Here is a 16,363-nt window from a genome sequence, read left to right as displayed (position 1 = left end):
TTCCATTCACCAACCACGGTCGGAATTAAATGCAAAACAACTTTCAAGATTGATACCTTTGCAGCTATCAGAGCACTTGCTTTATTGTAATTTGTCTACTCCATTTAATATAATCTTTGGTTAATTACATTTTACATATTTTTTGATCTGTGTTGTCTAGAATTGTTTAAATCTAGTTTAATAAAGGTAAAACAAATGATTAATCTCCAGTTTCAACAGCATTATTCTCACAGGACTAGGTATCACAAAACAAAGCAAATGTTATGACTTTACTCTTAATTAGACTATACAGTTTATTGCAGTATTAGGAGGTTTCCTCAAATCCCTACCTGTTTTTTGTTTATTGGGAGTCTGCTGCTGCGGGTCTGACGTGTGGAGTTGGTTTTGGAAAATGAGGCAGAAGAGGAGGCAGATTCAGATGAAGAGCTAGTGTCCATGTTGTCAACGTGATCTCCCTCTAACTGGTCCATTACCTGTGACCTCCTGATGCCAACACAGAGTACTCAGTATCAAATATATATATATATATATATATATATATATATAAATATTTTATAAAATAGCTTAGCTGAAATACCTAAAGAAAAAGATAATAATTCACACACAGAACAACCATATACCAACACCAAACTCAAATAAACATATTCCTTTAAAACAGTCAATGTTTAGCATTTAGTGCAATATGAGCATGGCAACCAAATGATAGAGAGGATGAGTGGAGTTGGATGTTGTGGTTTGCCAATGGAAAAAGGAAAGCAGGCATGAAGGGGCAGTCCTAGCAGAGCTAAGCAACATGTGGGGTGGGTCTCACATGTCAACACCTAGAAAGACATGGAAAACAAATGTGTATGTTGAGTACTTGCCCTGTCAGTAATCAACAACTTTAAAAACATGAAGTAATGATGACATAAAACAACTGATTAAGAAATCTAACCTATATTGCAAATTAAACGCTCTGTCGTGCTTGTCGCTTGTCTGGAAAGTCCCCACTGCCCTCCTGTCATGGTTTGGTCTCATTTTGGGCACATCCGCCAACCAATTTGCTTTCCACACAGTGGGACATTGAGGACCTTGATTCTGTTCCTCAATCTTCCCTTTGGCCACTTTAACCAAGCCACTGGTAGTCTCACCACTCAGCCAGCCAAAGGACATGCTGGAAGCCGTTTGGTGCCCGATCCAGAAACTATCCAATCCAGTTGGGGACCGGCCAGTCCGGGCCTGTGGACCAGAGGAGGAGGAAGCGGAACAGGAAGAGACTTGAGGTGGAAGTGGACATCTGATGGGAAGGAAAACAAACCTTGTGGGGTCTCTGGGAGACAAATTGGACATGGATGAAGATGGCTGGTGGGTGTCGAGTGCTGGCGCTTTCTTCTCGAGGGAGGAGTAACCGCTCTCTGTCCGAGACTTGGGTCCGGAAAACAGATGTACTTGTTTGGCATCTGGGAAGGAAGTTTCAGAAGAGGGAGAATAAGAAAAAGTATTAAGGAAATCATAGTAAGCTAGTTTGTTAATATATTAGATAATCATCCTCAGATGACATCAGCAACATTGTAGACCAGAGGTTGCCAAACTGTGGGTTGCTTCCTACATGTTCGTTTCTTGTTTTTAATTATTTCATTTAAAAAAATCTGGATGGAACAACAATTTTGTTTTTGTTCTTTGGCATTCGAGTCAGTTTAGGGACACCTGTGCTTCACTGTCTTGTGTGTTTCTTGTTTCTATTCATTGTGGTATGTTTAGTTTTTTGCATAACGTTGTGGAGAACTATGTTATGCATTGGTTGTTTTTAAATGTGCCATGACAAAACTATTTTTGATTGAAGACCTATTTTATAAAAATATGGAGAAATAACAGTTTAAAGGGATGTAAAAAAAAAACTTACTGCAATATAAGATATTATCTATTGTCAAAGATAATATCACAAGTTGCACTCCACAGTATTTACCCCATATAAAATGGTCTCATTAAAGGATTTTTTAAGGATGCTTTCCTTGACATCATTGAAAAGAAAAAAAAATAACATTGATCCTGCTACATTTCAGTCATGAGCAAAAAAAAATTATAGAAGTGGATTTACAATCACAGGACACAGATGAAGTCAGAGGAGTGGCGCCAAGACATTCAAGACAGATTATTCCATCAATCATTCAGATGAGGCAAATTTCTATTAGCTATTTGTATTCAGTACAAATGTATTTCATTTCTACTGAATACATCTTAATGTGTGTTCGTTACATATTTCAAGTTGACCAAGAGTCTCATAAAAACAATCTAGCGTTAAGAACATTTGTAAATTCAATCAATAATATTCAATCATGATAAATGCAACTAAATTCAAAAAATTTCAAAAACTACAACAAAAAATGTGTATGTTAAGGTGCCATTTAGTTAGTATGAGCAGTTACATTTCAGACAGGGTTGTTAAATTTAAATCTAACAATAGATAAGCAAAAGTATTTGATCACTCCGGTTTCCTATGTATAATATTAAGTGTTGATTGAAGGTCTGATAACTTAAGCTTAAAAATATGAAAATTGAGAATATCAGAAAGTGGGCAAATATTTTTGCACAGCACTGTAGATCCATGCTAACAACATGTCAATTGTGCAAGGATATGTACAAGCTACACACTGAAAAGTTAATACAATCAAAGACCTCTAAGTGTGCATACACAAGAATTCAATCCACAGTCACTAGGCTCAGTCAGTCAGTCATGATCTGGCCTGAGCTGGGGCTCTGTGACTACTTAAAACCAGCATCCCAGATGAATTGTGCATGTGCATGCACCCACCAGTCCACCAACAGTGGAAGACAAATGAATGCCCCCCTTCTTTGCACCACTCTTCCCAATGTATTAAAAGTGAGTTAAACTGACAACCGAAAACAGACTATTTTTGAGGAATTCTCTCCAACAGGGAAAAATAGATGAAAATGATTGGATAACTATTGTATTCTAAAAATATCCCAAACCAAAAACGCATCGCAAACCCAGACCAGCAAAACAATCATCAATAATCAGGTATGGCAGGACTTTACTATGACCGTGGTGCCGGATCTCCCATTTTCATGGCCATGTTACTATAGATGTAATTTTATTCAAAAAATGCAATCATACCAATAAATGATGAATTTATCAACATCAAGTAATTTTTTTATTTATTAGTCTATAGCACAAGTGGAAAAAATTTCTATAGAACACAGAAGAAAAAGGCTTACAAATGAACCCCTAGGACACCATCCACCAACTCATCAGGAGCACACCCAGACATTATAGGGAGTGCATACAGGCACATGGGGGCCATACCCACTACTGAGTCACATTATGAGATGCTGTTATGAAATTCACAAGTTGGAACAGCCTGTGATTTTAATTGATTACTTTGATTTTCAGTGTGAGTTTGAATCCAGCTGTCAGTTGGTTGCTGAATTTTGTTTCCATTGACCATCGTGACGTCATTGTGATCAACTTATTACACATTGTATAGTAAAGTTTTTGATCTTTAATATATTTCGTTCATCAAGACCCAATGTGTGATTTAAGTGTTCCCTTAATTTTTTTGAGCAGTGTACTTCCGACATTACTTCAAAATAAAAATATTGAGAAAAATATTTGGAGGAGCTGAGGCAGGTATACTGTCACACCCCATACACACCCCTGCTTCCACCATGCTTGTTCCAAGCATAAATCCATATGAGAAAAGCTCACAGAGACAAAGAAATAACAGAGCCAATCACATTATATAGCCAAAGACATGCTGTAAACCTCATCAAAAGGACATGTTAATTGTTGTTTATCATATCGAAAGTAAAATCGCCTTATCTAGCAAAAAAATCACAATAGGATTTTTTTGTCCATATCGTGCCGCCCTAGTCCAGCTATAAAACAAATATCCTAAGCTCAGAACATCCATGATAAATAGCCAACTCCATTATAAAAAAAATATAGACAACAGCACAACCACACTGCGTGCAAATCTTATTCCTCAAGATTTATTTTATTGTTGAACAAACACAATGCTCTCAGTCAATCCAAAATATAATTGAATCTAAAACCTGAAGGAAAAGTGAATTTTGATCTGTCTCAGGGGAATACACAGTGTAGAATTATTAGGCAACAATTGGTGTGCTGAATTATTTGGCAACTAATTAAAAAATAATTTCTCCCAACTCACATGTTTATTCAACATTTTAAGTAAGTGTAATAAATAATTAACAGAACAATGACAATTAAACTTTTTGACCAATATAACCACCCTCCTTTTCAATACCTGCCATGAGCCTTCCATCCATTCAGTCTGTCAGTTGTGTATTGTCTTCCCTGACTGTAAATCTCACGTTTGAGAAGGGCCCACAAATTCTCAATAGGATTTAAGTCAGGAGACAAAGGGGGTCAAGTCATTATTCAGGAATCTACACTCACCTAAAGGATTATTAGGAACACCTGTTCAATTTTTCATTAATGCAATTATCTAATCAACCAATCACATGGCAGTTGCTTCAATGCATTTAGGGGTGTGGTCCTGGTCATCTCCTAAACTCCAAACTGAATGTCAGAATGGGAAAGAAAGGTGATATAAGCAATTTTGAGCGTGGCATGGTGGTTGGTGCCAGACGGGCCGGTCTGAGTATTTTCACAATCTGCTCAGTTACTGGGATTTTCACGCACAACCATTTCTAGGGTTTACAAAGAATGGTGTGAAAAGGGAAAAACATCTAGTACGCGGCAGTCCTGTGGGTGAAAATGCCTTGTTGATGCTAGAGGTCAGAGGAGAATGGGCCAACTGATTCAAGCTGATAGAAGAGCAAATTTGACTGAAATAACCACTGGTTACAACCGAGGTATGCAGCAAAGCATTTGTGAAGCCACAACATGCACAACCTTGAGGTGGATGGGCTACAACAGCAGAAGACCCCACCGGGTACCACTCATCTCCACTACAAATAGGAAAAAGAGGCTACAATTTGCACGAGCTCACCAAAATTGGACAGTTGAAGACTGGAAGAATGTTGCCTGGTCTGATGAGTCTCGATGTCTGTTGAGACATTCAGATGGTAGAGTCAGAATTTGGCGTAAACAGAATGAGAACATGGATCCATCATGCCTTGTTGGTGGTGGTGTAATGGTGTGGGGGATGTTTTCTTGGCACACTTTAGGCCCCTTAGTGCCAATTGGGCATCCTTTAAATGCCACGGCCTACCTGAGCATTGTTTCTGACCATGTCCATCCCTTTATGACCACCATGTACCCATCCTCTGACGGCTACTTCCAGAAGGATAATGCACCATGTCACAAAGCTCGAATCATTTCAAATTGGTTTCTTGAACATGACAATGAGTTCACTGTACTGAAATAGCCCCAACAGTCACCAGATCTCAACCCAATAGAGCAGGGGTTCTCAAAGTCTACATTCAAAGGTCCAAATCAGAATTTTGACAAAGGTTCGGAACTATTGGTAATTACAAAATTAGTTTTTAATAAACATGTATAACAAATTAATAATCATTTTATGATTTCTTTTTTTTTTATAACTCATCCGTTTAGTTGATTAATATTTAAATGTCTGCATAAGGGCATGGTCCACTCCGTTGACTGACAGGTGGATTGCCGCTGCTGTTGGTCTCTCACTCGCTCTCACTAGCTGTTTGTCTGCTGTTAGCTGTTAGCCAGCCGTCACGTTTCTTCCTCAGCTAATTCCAGGTGCTGAACTGGACATATCGGCCGTGTTCTTGCTTTTTTTTCTGGATTATTTCATACAATTTCATACACGCATTATACCTTCGCCCACGCCTTTGTATTCCGTCGTTGTCGAATATCAAGAGAACAACCAAGGCTGTTTTTCTGTTGTTTTCCTCTGTGAACATGCACTCATGGATGTCTGACAATTTTGTTGCTTTTGGGTGGAGATTCCAGATTTAAAAACGTGTAAAACGTCTATAGATATAGAGGCTACACTCGTTCTGCGGTACAGTAGCTCTCACTGAACAAACTAACGTTATGAACAGATATGCCGTCAGATGCAAATTCCTGGAGGTGTCAGTGCTTTCCGTCCATGCAATAAACTAATGCACACCTGAATGAGCACGGATTCTAGCGCATTTACTTGAACTTCTTAGGTATTTAATATGGTTTGACCGATTTGAGAGGCAGCCAAAATAAAATGTTAAAATGGACTGAATAAAGCTCTCTCTGAACTTGATGTGCAATGCCGCGCTGGCTGATATGACATGCTTGTGCATGAAACACAAGCTCACAGCAATACTGTAAGTTAATACACTTTAACTAGCAGAATAATACAGCATCACGATACACAGTCTCACTTTAAGCTATGTCTTAATAGTATTTCGAAGGGCAAAAACATGAATTTTACTTTATAAAGTTTATATTATAGCCTTTAACTTTACATGGCTTTACTTCAAGTCAGCTGTTGTTAGTCACTTAGTGGGAGGCCAGTAGCATATAGCATTAGTTTAGCCTGAGCAAACTCGTTCACGTCGAGCTAGGTTTCAGCATCCAGGCTCCTCGCTGAGCTCATCCCGTCTCTTTACCCATTTCTGTTTATCCGGGAGTGACATGCGTTGACGCGCTGCTGCTCCGCCCACTTAAGGCTTCAAAACCATAGACATAATAATAGACATATTTGTCTATGTTCAAAACTGCTCTTCACAAACCTACGGGTGACGTCACGGACACTACGTCCATATTTTTTTTACAGTCTATGGTTGAAATACGAAATGGAGGCGGGTCCGGATTGAATTCCCTCCGGATCCGGACGGGAGTGCGGACATTAAGAAGTGCTGCAATAGAGCATCTTTGGGATGTGGTGGAATGGGAGCTTTGTGCCCTGGATGTGCATCCCACAAATCTTCATCAACTGCAAGATGCTATCCTATCAATATGGGCCAACATTTCTAAAGAATGCTTTCAGCACCTTGTTGAATCAATGCCACATAGAATTAAGGCAGTTCTGAAGGCGAAAGGGGGTCAAACTCAGTATTAGTATGGTGTTCCTAATAATCCTTTAGGTGAGTGTATGTGGCCCTTGCTGTCTAGCCAAGCAGTGGAGTACTTGGATGTATGTGATGGATCATTGTCCTGCATGAATATCATGGCCTTTTTGAATGCTGAGGACTTTTACCTGTACCATTGTTTGAAGAAAGTATCTTCCAGAAACTGGCAGTAGGTTTGGGAGTTCAGTTTCAACCTCGAAAAGGTCCAACTACCTCATCCTTAATGATAGCAGCCCATGTCAGTATCCCTCCTTCACCTGGCTGGCGCCTGACTGAAGTGGTGCCATGTGTCCATTAGTGATCCAGCCACGGTGATCCAGCCAGTGATGGTCGTGTTTCAGCCTTCTTGACCTTGGCCATGTCTCTGAGCACTTGACATCTTGTACTCCTGGACACTCCAGGTAGGTTGCCATTATATGATGGCACTGGAGTATAATAGGTTCCTGGTAGCTTCACATTTCTCTCCATGCGTTTTTTGCACCCCAATTGACTATTCACAACAAAACCTTTGATTGTTAGCGTTCATGCCTCAAGTTTGGTTATTATACAAAAAGTTGGGATATTGTACTATTGTGAATAAAAACAGAATGCAATGATGTGGAAGTTTCAAATTTAAATATTTTATTCAGAATACAACATAGATGACATATCTAAGGGAAAAATTAGTTGATTTTAAATTTCATGGCATCAACACATCTCAAAAAAGTTGGGACAAGGCCATGTTTACCACTGTGTGGCATCCCCTCTTCTTTTTATAACAGACTGCAAACGTCTGGGGACTGAGGAGACAAATTGCTCAAGTTAATTAATAGGAATGTTGTCCCATTCTTGACTAATACAGGCTTCTAGTTGCTCAACTGTCTTAGGTCTTCTTTGTCGCACCTTCCTCTTTATGATGCGCCAAATGTTTCTATGGGTGAAAGGTCTGGACTGCAGGCTGGCCATTTCAGTACCCGGATCCTTCTTCTATGCAGCCATGACATTGTAATTGATGCAGTATGTGTTCTGGCATTGGTATGTTGGCAAATGCAAGGTCTTCCCTGAAAGAAACAACGTCTGGATGGGAGCATATGTTCTTCTACAACTTGGATATAACTGTCAGCATTGATGGTGCCTTTCCAGATGTGTAGGCTGCCCATGCCACACACACTCATGCAACCCCATACCATCAGAGATGCAGGCTTCTGAACTGAGCGCTGATAACAACTTGGGTTGTCCTTGTCCTCTTTAGTCCGGATGACATGGCGTTCCAGTTTTCCAAAATGAACTTCAAATTTTGATTTGTCTGACCACAGAACACTTTTCCACTTTGCCACAGTCCATTTTAAATTATCCTTGGCCCAGAGAAATGCCTGTTTAGATATGGCTTCTTTTTTGATCTATAGAGTTTTAGCCGGCAACGGCGAATGGCACGGTGGATTGTGTTCACCGACAACGTTTTCTGGAAGTATTCCTGAGCCCATGTTGTGATTTCCATTACAGTATCATTCCTATATGTGATGCAGTGCCATCCAGTATGGGTTTCCGGCCTTGACCCTTACGCACAGAGATTGTTCCAGATTCTCAGAATCTTTGGATGATATGAAGTACTGTAGATGATGATAACTTCAAACTCTTTGCAATTTTTCTCTGAGAAACTCCTTTCTGATATTGCTCCACTATGTTTCGCTGAAGCATTGGGGGAATTGATGATCCTCTGCCCATCTTGACTTTTGAGAGACACTGCCACTCTGAGAGGCTCTTTTTTTACCCAATCATGTTGCCAGTTGACATAATAAGTTGCAAATTGGTCCTCCAGCTGTTCCTTATCTATACATTTAACTTTTCCGGCCTCTTATTGCTACCTGTCCCAACTTTTTTGGAATGTGTAGCTCTCATGAAATCCAAAATGAGTCAATATTTGGCATGACATAAAAAAATGTCTAACTTTTAACATTTGATATGTTATCTATATTCTATTTTTTATTATTCCATTCCTTTTTTACTCACAATTTGTACAATGTCCCAACTTTTTTGGAATCGGGTTTGTATAAGAGTGTTGTATCCGTCTGAAAAGCATTTTAAAAATGTTTACTTTTCAGTGTCAGTAAAAACATTTTTTGGCCCATTTTACCTGAGGACATGAAGCTGCCTAATTATTATGCACACCTTGATATTAGGTGTTATTCACTGTTGCCACACCCTCCCTCATTACACCAATACATTTTACCTGAAAATGATTCAATCCAATGAGCATTCAAGTTGATATGATTTGAAGTTGGAAAATGGATATAGAAATAATAATACGATCCGAATACTCACCTAATAATAATGCATGCAGTGTGCAACTCTGCCTAAAGGAGGTCATTCACCAAAACGGCATCACCAGGCAAAGACAGCATGGCTAGAGATGTCATCAAGAGCCTAATGGTAACTCTGGAGTTTCACAGCCAGTATGGGATTACCCAGGTGATCCACAAGCCTAGGCTTTATGGAAGCAATCCTGTATGCATTTTACTATAGGCCATGTGGAAGCTGTACTGTAGCAAAGGTTTTGCTGATCAAATGAGAATTTTTACTTTGCTTAGAAACAAAACACTACAGATTTGGATTGGATTTCAAGGTTCCTTTTTCAACTTTTATTAAAATGTTTTTTTATATTTTTATTTTTTTGTATTTATTTTACTTTTTATGCCTGTTGAAGAGGAAGGGACGATGGGAGGGAATACAGGGTAAAATATGTTTGCTGTATTTTACCATAATTAGTATTCATTGCATACTTTGTTGTGATATGCAAACAAAAAACTAATAAATATATTGTTTAAAAAAACAAAAACACTGGATTGCACAAAGCCAACACTGCTCATCTCCCTGAGAACACCATCTTCATGGTAAAGCATGGTAGAGGCCGTATTACATTAGGGAGATGCTCTTCATCAGCAGTGACCAGAAGACATGTCAGATTCAAGGGCAAAATGGATGGAACCAAATATAGTACTAGAGAAAAATCGGCTTCATTCTGTTTAAGGTCATTGTCTTGCTCAAGGCTAAACCTCTGCCCAAGTCCAAGGTCTTTTGTACACCGCCAATACTACAGCCATTCCGTTGTTTAGGCGACAAGGTATGCAATGTGCATGTGTAGAAGTATTCCTTCCCTCCATCCACATCTCACAGGAAATAGTCTCACATAAAGCAAGAAAAACCTCTAAGAGCGAATTGAAATACTGCCCAAATGCATTACTACCTGTCTAGCCAATTAACACTGTTGTGAAATGCAACCTCTTTATTTCTTGTACAGTGATGTGAAAGAAACAAAAACACTGATTATTCCATTCTAAAATGTACTCAAACTGAAATATTGAGAAAGTAAAGGATTGTCAAGGTACGCATCTTATTTTTTCTGGGATTTCTAAGTGGCAATAACCTGACCAGATAAAGACACAAATTCTGAAAAACAAACTCAAACACTCACAGCAGTCACTAGCATAGAGTGCACAAAGCAACTCAAACAATCAACGATGTCATGATGCATGCGTATGATCAAAGGATGGGTCTACTAATAAAAACGAACTCTTACTATCTCTGGAGTTGGTTTTGCTGAGCTGGCTGAGGGAGGCGCTGCTGCTTATAGAGGGAGACGAGGCGCTGACAGTGGAGTAGGAGCTGATGGATGGGCTGCTCCGGCTGCTGGAGAGAGTTCTTGCTCTGCCACCTTCGATCCTTTGTGGCTGCATCTCCTCCTGGTACCGCCAGGGCCGAGAGGTCAGAGTCTTCTCCACCGTGGCTTTGCTAGTACAACGCCGGCTAGCGCTATCACTGACACTGTTGCTAACACTGCTGCTAGCACTTCTGCTAATGGTACAGCTAGGACAACTGCTGTAGCTACTGCTAACACTGCCAGCACTGTCAACACTACTTTTACTACTAAAGCTATTTTTCCTGTCCAGCTGGTCAACGCCACTGGTCACTGCTACCTTAGCTGGTTCGGGTTCCTGGAAAGAAGGGGAGGAAATTGAGAGAAAACATGAGAATGAGAGAGAGCAAGCACAAATTGTTGACAGACTGAAATAATGTGAGGCATAAGATCAAGGCAAAGAATGAAAAGAGAGGACAAAGAATGCGCAAACAGCAGTAATGTAAAGCTTGTTACATTTCTGTGAAATCTGTGGGGTACGCAGCTGCAAATCCTAGACCACCAAAGCAAGCTATTTCCAATGTCTACTGACCACACTCCCCATCCCTCATTTACTCCCATCAAGCCACTTCATTTAAATTGACCACACCCAATCTCCAGTCTCTTCCAATCACACACACCCTCCATCTAGTCAAATCACACGCCCCATCCTCCAAAAAGTCCTGTCAGCTCCTCTCCCTCCTGTAATCCTACAGAGGCACCACCTCTTCTGGGTAGGCCCCAAATGGTAACATGTTCACTAGTACACTCATTTTGAACAGACATTTTGATCCTGGTCAGAAGTGCACTTTATCTGGAATGGGGTGCCATTTGAGACATGGCAGCTGCTTTTTCTCTCAATCCCATCAGCCTAGGAGGGGTGTGCTCTTTAATCCTGCTCAGATCACTACAGCTAATTCTGTTAATGTGGCCATCTGACCGGGCCTTTAATCACATGTATCTCAAACATACACACACCTCTGATCAACAGTCACATACACTGTATTCACTCATCTGACCAAAGCTTATATACACAAGCATAGAATTCCATCAGACAGATATTCTAAGGGAGACTTGGCTCCGTCGGCAGATGTGTAATCATGAGAGTTACAACCTTTCCAATCTAGAATCAATCAATTAGGCCATTTATCAGTGGCTGCACCATTTAGAAAGAAGGGTACAATCGATTGGTTGAGCCTCCGGCCAGGAAAGTCCTGACTCTGCAAATCACACAGTCATAAACTTCGCTTTAAAGTGATAGTTCACTCCGAAATCAATGTTTTCTGTACCTTTCCAGACCAGGGTGTGTCTACATCCCACATTTCCATTGTGTAAAATGCAGTTGTCTGAATTGGAAAGGAATTCATCAGAACATAGGATATAACAGCACTTTTACCATATACTCTTATCTGGAGCAGCATACAGCTGTGAGAGCATACATATGCATACTTTCTGCATCCAGGACCCCATGGTAAATCAAACCCACAACACTAGAATTGCAAGCATCGTACTCTATCAACTGAGCCATGTAGCCATCATGACAAATGGAGTAAATGGAGGCAAGGCTACACTACCTGCGAAGTAACTGTGTCACCTTTCCTCTTCTTCTCGGTCAGTTTGTTGGTTTTGGGGTGAACAACGAGGGTCTCCTGCCACCTGCTTGACAAAAATACTTGTATTATATTACTTTAATTATTATAGCGTTTTTATTATTACTTAGAATTTTAAAATATATTTATATTCAGTCACATAGTACTTATATTTGTGCAAACAGGCTAATGGACAGACAACCAAACAGGAAGCAACTTTGATCCACCACCAACAGAACCCTGCAACCCTACTTTGTAGTGAAAGTATAAACGTATCCCAAGGCACAGCACATACGAGCCTAGAACACCTTACATTTAAAGTTGGCATTGTGGGATGAACTTTACAAACTTTTTTGTCATTTCATTTGTGACTGGTTGTGTGTCCTAACAAATGCTTTCCCTGTGACTTATGACAGAGAAAGAAATATGCCCTGCTTTCCAGCTACGTAATTTGGAAATCAAGCCTCACCAAGATGAAAGACTAGCAACCCCCTTTAAAATGTGGCAGATGTGCATCTCGCTGGTCTAGGAAGGTATTTCAATGGCTCCATCATTGCTGGAAACGTTTGTTTGGGTAGGTAATGACAACACTGCCATTGGACTAAATTGCATTGACATAAAGGCAATGTTTTTTCACCCAAATTAGCAATGTCAGCATATTTCCCAGCCCTAGTGTAAGTTAGATGAAACATCAATTAGTTCCTGTTTAAAAGGTAATTAGCGGTCAAGTTAAAATGCAAGTGCAATCCATGAATTACAAGACAAGCTTTCTCAAACAATGGGTCTGGGAAGGATTTTAGTGGAATCTAAACAGGGTGGGGGTGATGGGAGACCAAATACTGCTGGAAGAGATGTTGGAGGGCCAGTTGGGGGCAATCTTCCCTCTGGTCTAAAGATCAAATCTCTATACCCCAGGACATTGTTATGCTTAGGGTGCAGTCTTTAAAGTGGGAGGATTAATGGAGTTTCTGACTGTGTGGTTACTAAAGATCACAATGAAGGATAGGGGTGTTAGGCCTGGTTTTCCAATCTGGCCCTTTACCAGCATGGTTCCTTAATCACCCTCAGCTTCCAACTGGCTCACTCATCCCCTGTATCTATTCCCCAGGATTTCACTGTAAATAAAAAATGTGTTCTCATTGAACTTACCCGATAAAGTAGCGGTAAAAAACTATAATAAAAAATACAGACACAAAGCACACAGTCACACTAACCACATACACACACCCACACACACAGTTACATACACACACACACACACACAGTCACATACACACACACACACACACAAAAGTACGTTAAGCATGGTTGATCTGTTTTCCGATGTTGTCTATTTGTAATTTTTGTGTCTAACTGGTTTATTTTATTTTCCAAGTTTAAAGGACAACTTCAGTAGTTAACCAGTGGATTAGGAAACAGCCTTTGGCGAGAGGGAAGTGCAAGCCACCTAGAATTCAATTCATGAGATCTAGCTTCCTACACTGGTGGTGGATATGGGCAGGAGGGGACACATTCAGATTTCACTGTCTTTTTTTAACCAAAGCATACACTTAAAAGGTGTGCTTGGTTACAAGCAAGCTTGATAATATGCAGTTTGCAATTTGGGGATCTTCCAAAGGTTAACGTCAGGTTTAGCACAACCCTCAAAGCAACAGTCAGTTTTGAGGTAAAACCTTTGATTCAATGGTAATGATAAAGCCTTAAATGACAATGGCATTTAAGAAAGCCCTGCTGTCCTAACAAATGGGTGCTGTACAGATTGGAATACAGTGCAGTATTATGTATAGAACTTAATTAGGACTTAATCCCATTAAGGCTTTAAAATGAGTTCAACACACCAAATCAAACAATTTTAAGTATTATGTAGACGTTAACAAGATTCAAACAAATAATTATGTTTGCAAAGTCCTTTGATTTTCACAATATTTTAATAGTCACTTAAAGGTACATATGCCAGACATAAAAGTTTAAGTCAAAGATTCAGTAGCTGCGAGTCCCTAATGAAAGACACTGTCATTGATATTTAGACTGCCCTGCTGTTCACAATAACAAATGCTCTATTCATATCCAGTTCTCCATGCATATTAAACATTAAAAAATAAGATGTTCTGTTCCAACTTATGAACGAACAACTAATAACACCATCCAAAACCATTATAGCTCTCAAACTAACTTTACTCAAAACTACAAGAGTGCAATTCTCATTCCTAAATCCTTCATCATTCTTAAAACTTTATACACATTTTCAGATCTCTTACTTCTGTTTCTTGGACATGGCCTGGTCTCTGAAAAGCAGCAAATCCAAAAATATGTCCACAATAATCCCCACCAGACACAACCGTTGTCTATACAAAACAAGGAATGACCATGAATGAATCTCTCAATGTCCAACAAAGAAATCAAGAATACCATTTGGTCAGTTTTTGGGATACCGAGACACACACAGGAAAACGCATTCTGTAGTAGTCAAGGCATGCACACTTGGTTCACAAACAACTTGGTATTCACGCATACCTACAAATTAACACCCCCCACTTTAATCCCTTACCCACAGTTGACGCACTGCATTAGCGTTTTATAGGATCACACCAAGATTCATTCAGATTTACAGCTTTCTGACACTTGCAGTATAAAAAAATTACAAAGAGGAGAAAGAAAAAAACAAGAAGTGAGTCATAAAAGGAGATTAATGAGCAAACACAGACAAGGGGGAATGAGGAAGGTATATGGCAAAAGGAAGAAATGTATTTCCATTTAAATCTGAGTGTTAAGGCTTTAACCCTGGCTTAACACTAATCCCAAGCCAACTCACACGGAAAACACATGCAAAACATATACAGTGGGGAGAACAAGTATTTGATACACTGCCGATTTTGCAGGTTTTCTTACTTACAAATCATGTAGAGGTCTGTAATTTTGATCATAGGTACACCTCAACTGTGAGAGACGGAATCTATAAAAAAAAATCCAGAAAATCACATTGTATGATTTTTAAATAATTAATTAGCATTTTATTGCATGACATAAGTATTTGATACATCAGAAAAGCAGAACTTAATATTTGTTACAGAAAACTTTGTTTGCAATTACAGAGATCATACGTTTCTTGTAGTTCTTGACCAGGTTTGCACACACTGCAGCAAGGATTTTTGTTTTAGATTCCGTCATTCACAGTGGAAGAGTACTTATGATAAAAATTACAGACTTTTACATGCTTTGTAAGTGGGAAAACCTGCAAAATCGGCAGTGTATCAAATACTTGTTCTCCCTACTGTAGCTAGTTTGCTCCTACAATTCAGTGTTGGCTCAAAACATTCAAATATATTACATACATACATACCGTAGAATGATAAATCATGCAATTATTATTCTCAAGCTAATCAAAAACATTTAGCTACAAACACCTGTTCTCACCATTTCAGTGGAATAAACTTTCTTTCAGGGCAACTGATAAGCAGACCATGTCCTATTTGTTTCTTAGTTGATATATATTCATATTTCATGACAGTAATGGTTATCTTTTTTTGCAGAAAAATATGACAGCATTTCCATAAGCTAAATTATACATAGGCCTACTTAAAACTGACTTGCACTATTTATTGGCATTTATATATATACAGTATATATATATATATATATATATATATATATATATATATATATATATATATATATATATATATATATAAATATTAAGATTAAATGTATATACAGCTCCGGAAATAATTAAGAGACTACTGAACCTTTTTCTTTACTTTATTCAAGATTTGCAAACCTGGAGCAGTTAACAACACTCTCAGCAGAGTCCACTTGTTACCTGTATTAATGGCACCTGTTTGAACTTGTTATCAGTATAAAAGACACCTGCCCACAACCTCAAACAGTCACACTCCAAACTCCATTATGGCCAAGACCAAAGAGCTGTCAAAGGACACCAGATACAAAACTGTAGACCTGCACCAGGCTGGGAAGACTGAATCTGCAATAGGTAAGCAGCTTGGTGTGAAGAAATCAACTGTGGGAGCAATTATAAGAAAATGGAAGACATACAAGACCACTGATAATCTCCCTCGATCCGGGGCTCCACGCAAGATCTCACACCGTGGGATCAAAA

General features: G+C 39.2%; 1 protein-coding gene across 3 annotated transcripts in view; it reads right to left on the bottom strand.

Moving 5' to 3' along the window:
• Positions 1–14,716, bottom strand: part of LOC105029103 (plectin) — a 61,634-nt gene extending 46,918 nt beyond the window's left edge. For 2 of the 3 annotated variants that reach the window (XM_010902274.3, XM_010902276.3), the window contains exons 1-6: positions 14,508–14,716; positions 13,399–13,458; positions 12,235–12,316; positions 10,565–10,979; positions 1,298–1,439; positions 330–483 (exon numbers count right to left, since the gene is read on the bottom strand). In XM_010902274.3, the coding sequence (XP_010900576.2) occupies positions 330–483; positions 1,298–1,439; positions 10,565–10,979; positions 12,235–12,316; positions 13,399–13,458; positions 14,508–14,524 (870 nt within the window). In that variant the 5' untranslated portion in view covers positions 14,525–14,716. The remainder of the gene's footprint in view (positions 1–329; positions 484–1,297; positions 1,440–10,564; positions 10,980–12,234; positions 12,317–13,398; positions 13,459–14,507) is intronic. The other variant, XM_010902275.3, reaches the window with a different exon arrangement.
• Between the last annotated feature and the right edge of the window lie 1,647 nt (positions 14,717–16,363).

Source organism: Esox lucius, chromosome 11 (genome assembly GCF_011004845.1).
Source record: "Esox lucius isolate fEsoLuc1 chromosome 11, fEsoLuc1.pri, whole genome shotgun sequence".
NCBI lineage: Eukaryota > Metazoa > Chordata > Actinopteri > Esociformes > Esocidae > Esox > Esox lucius.
This window is presented reverse-complemented; position numbering and strand designations above follow the sequence as displayed.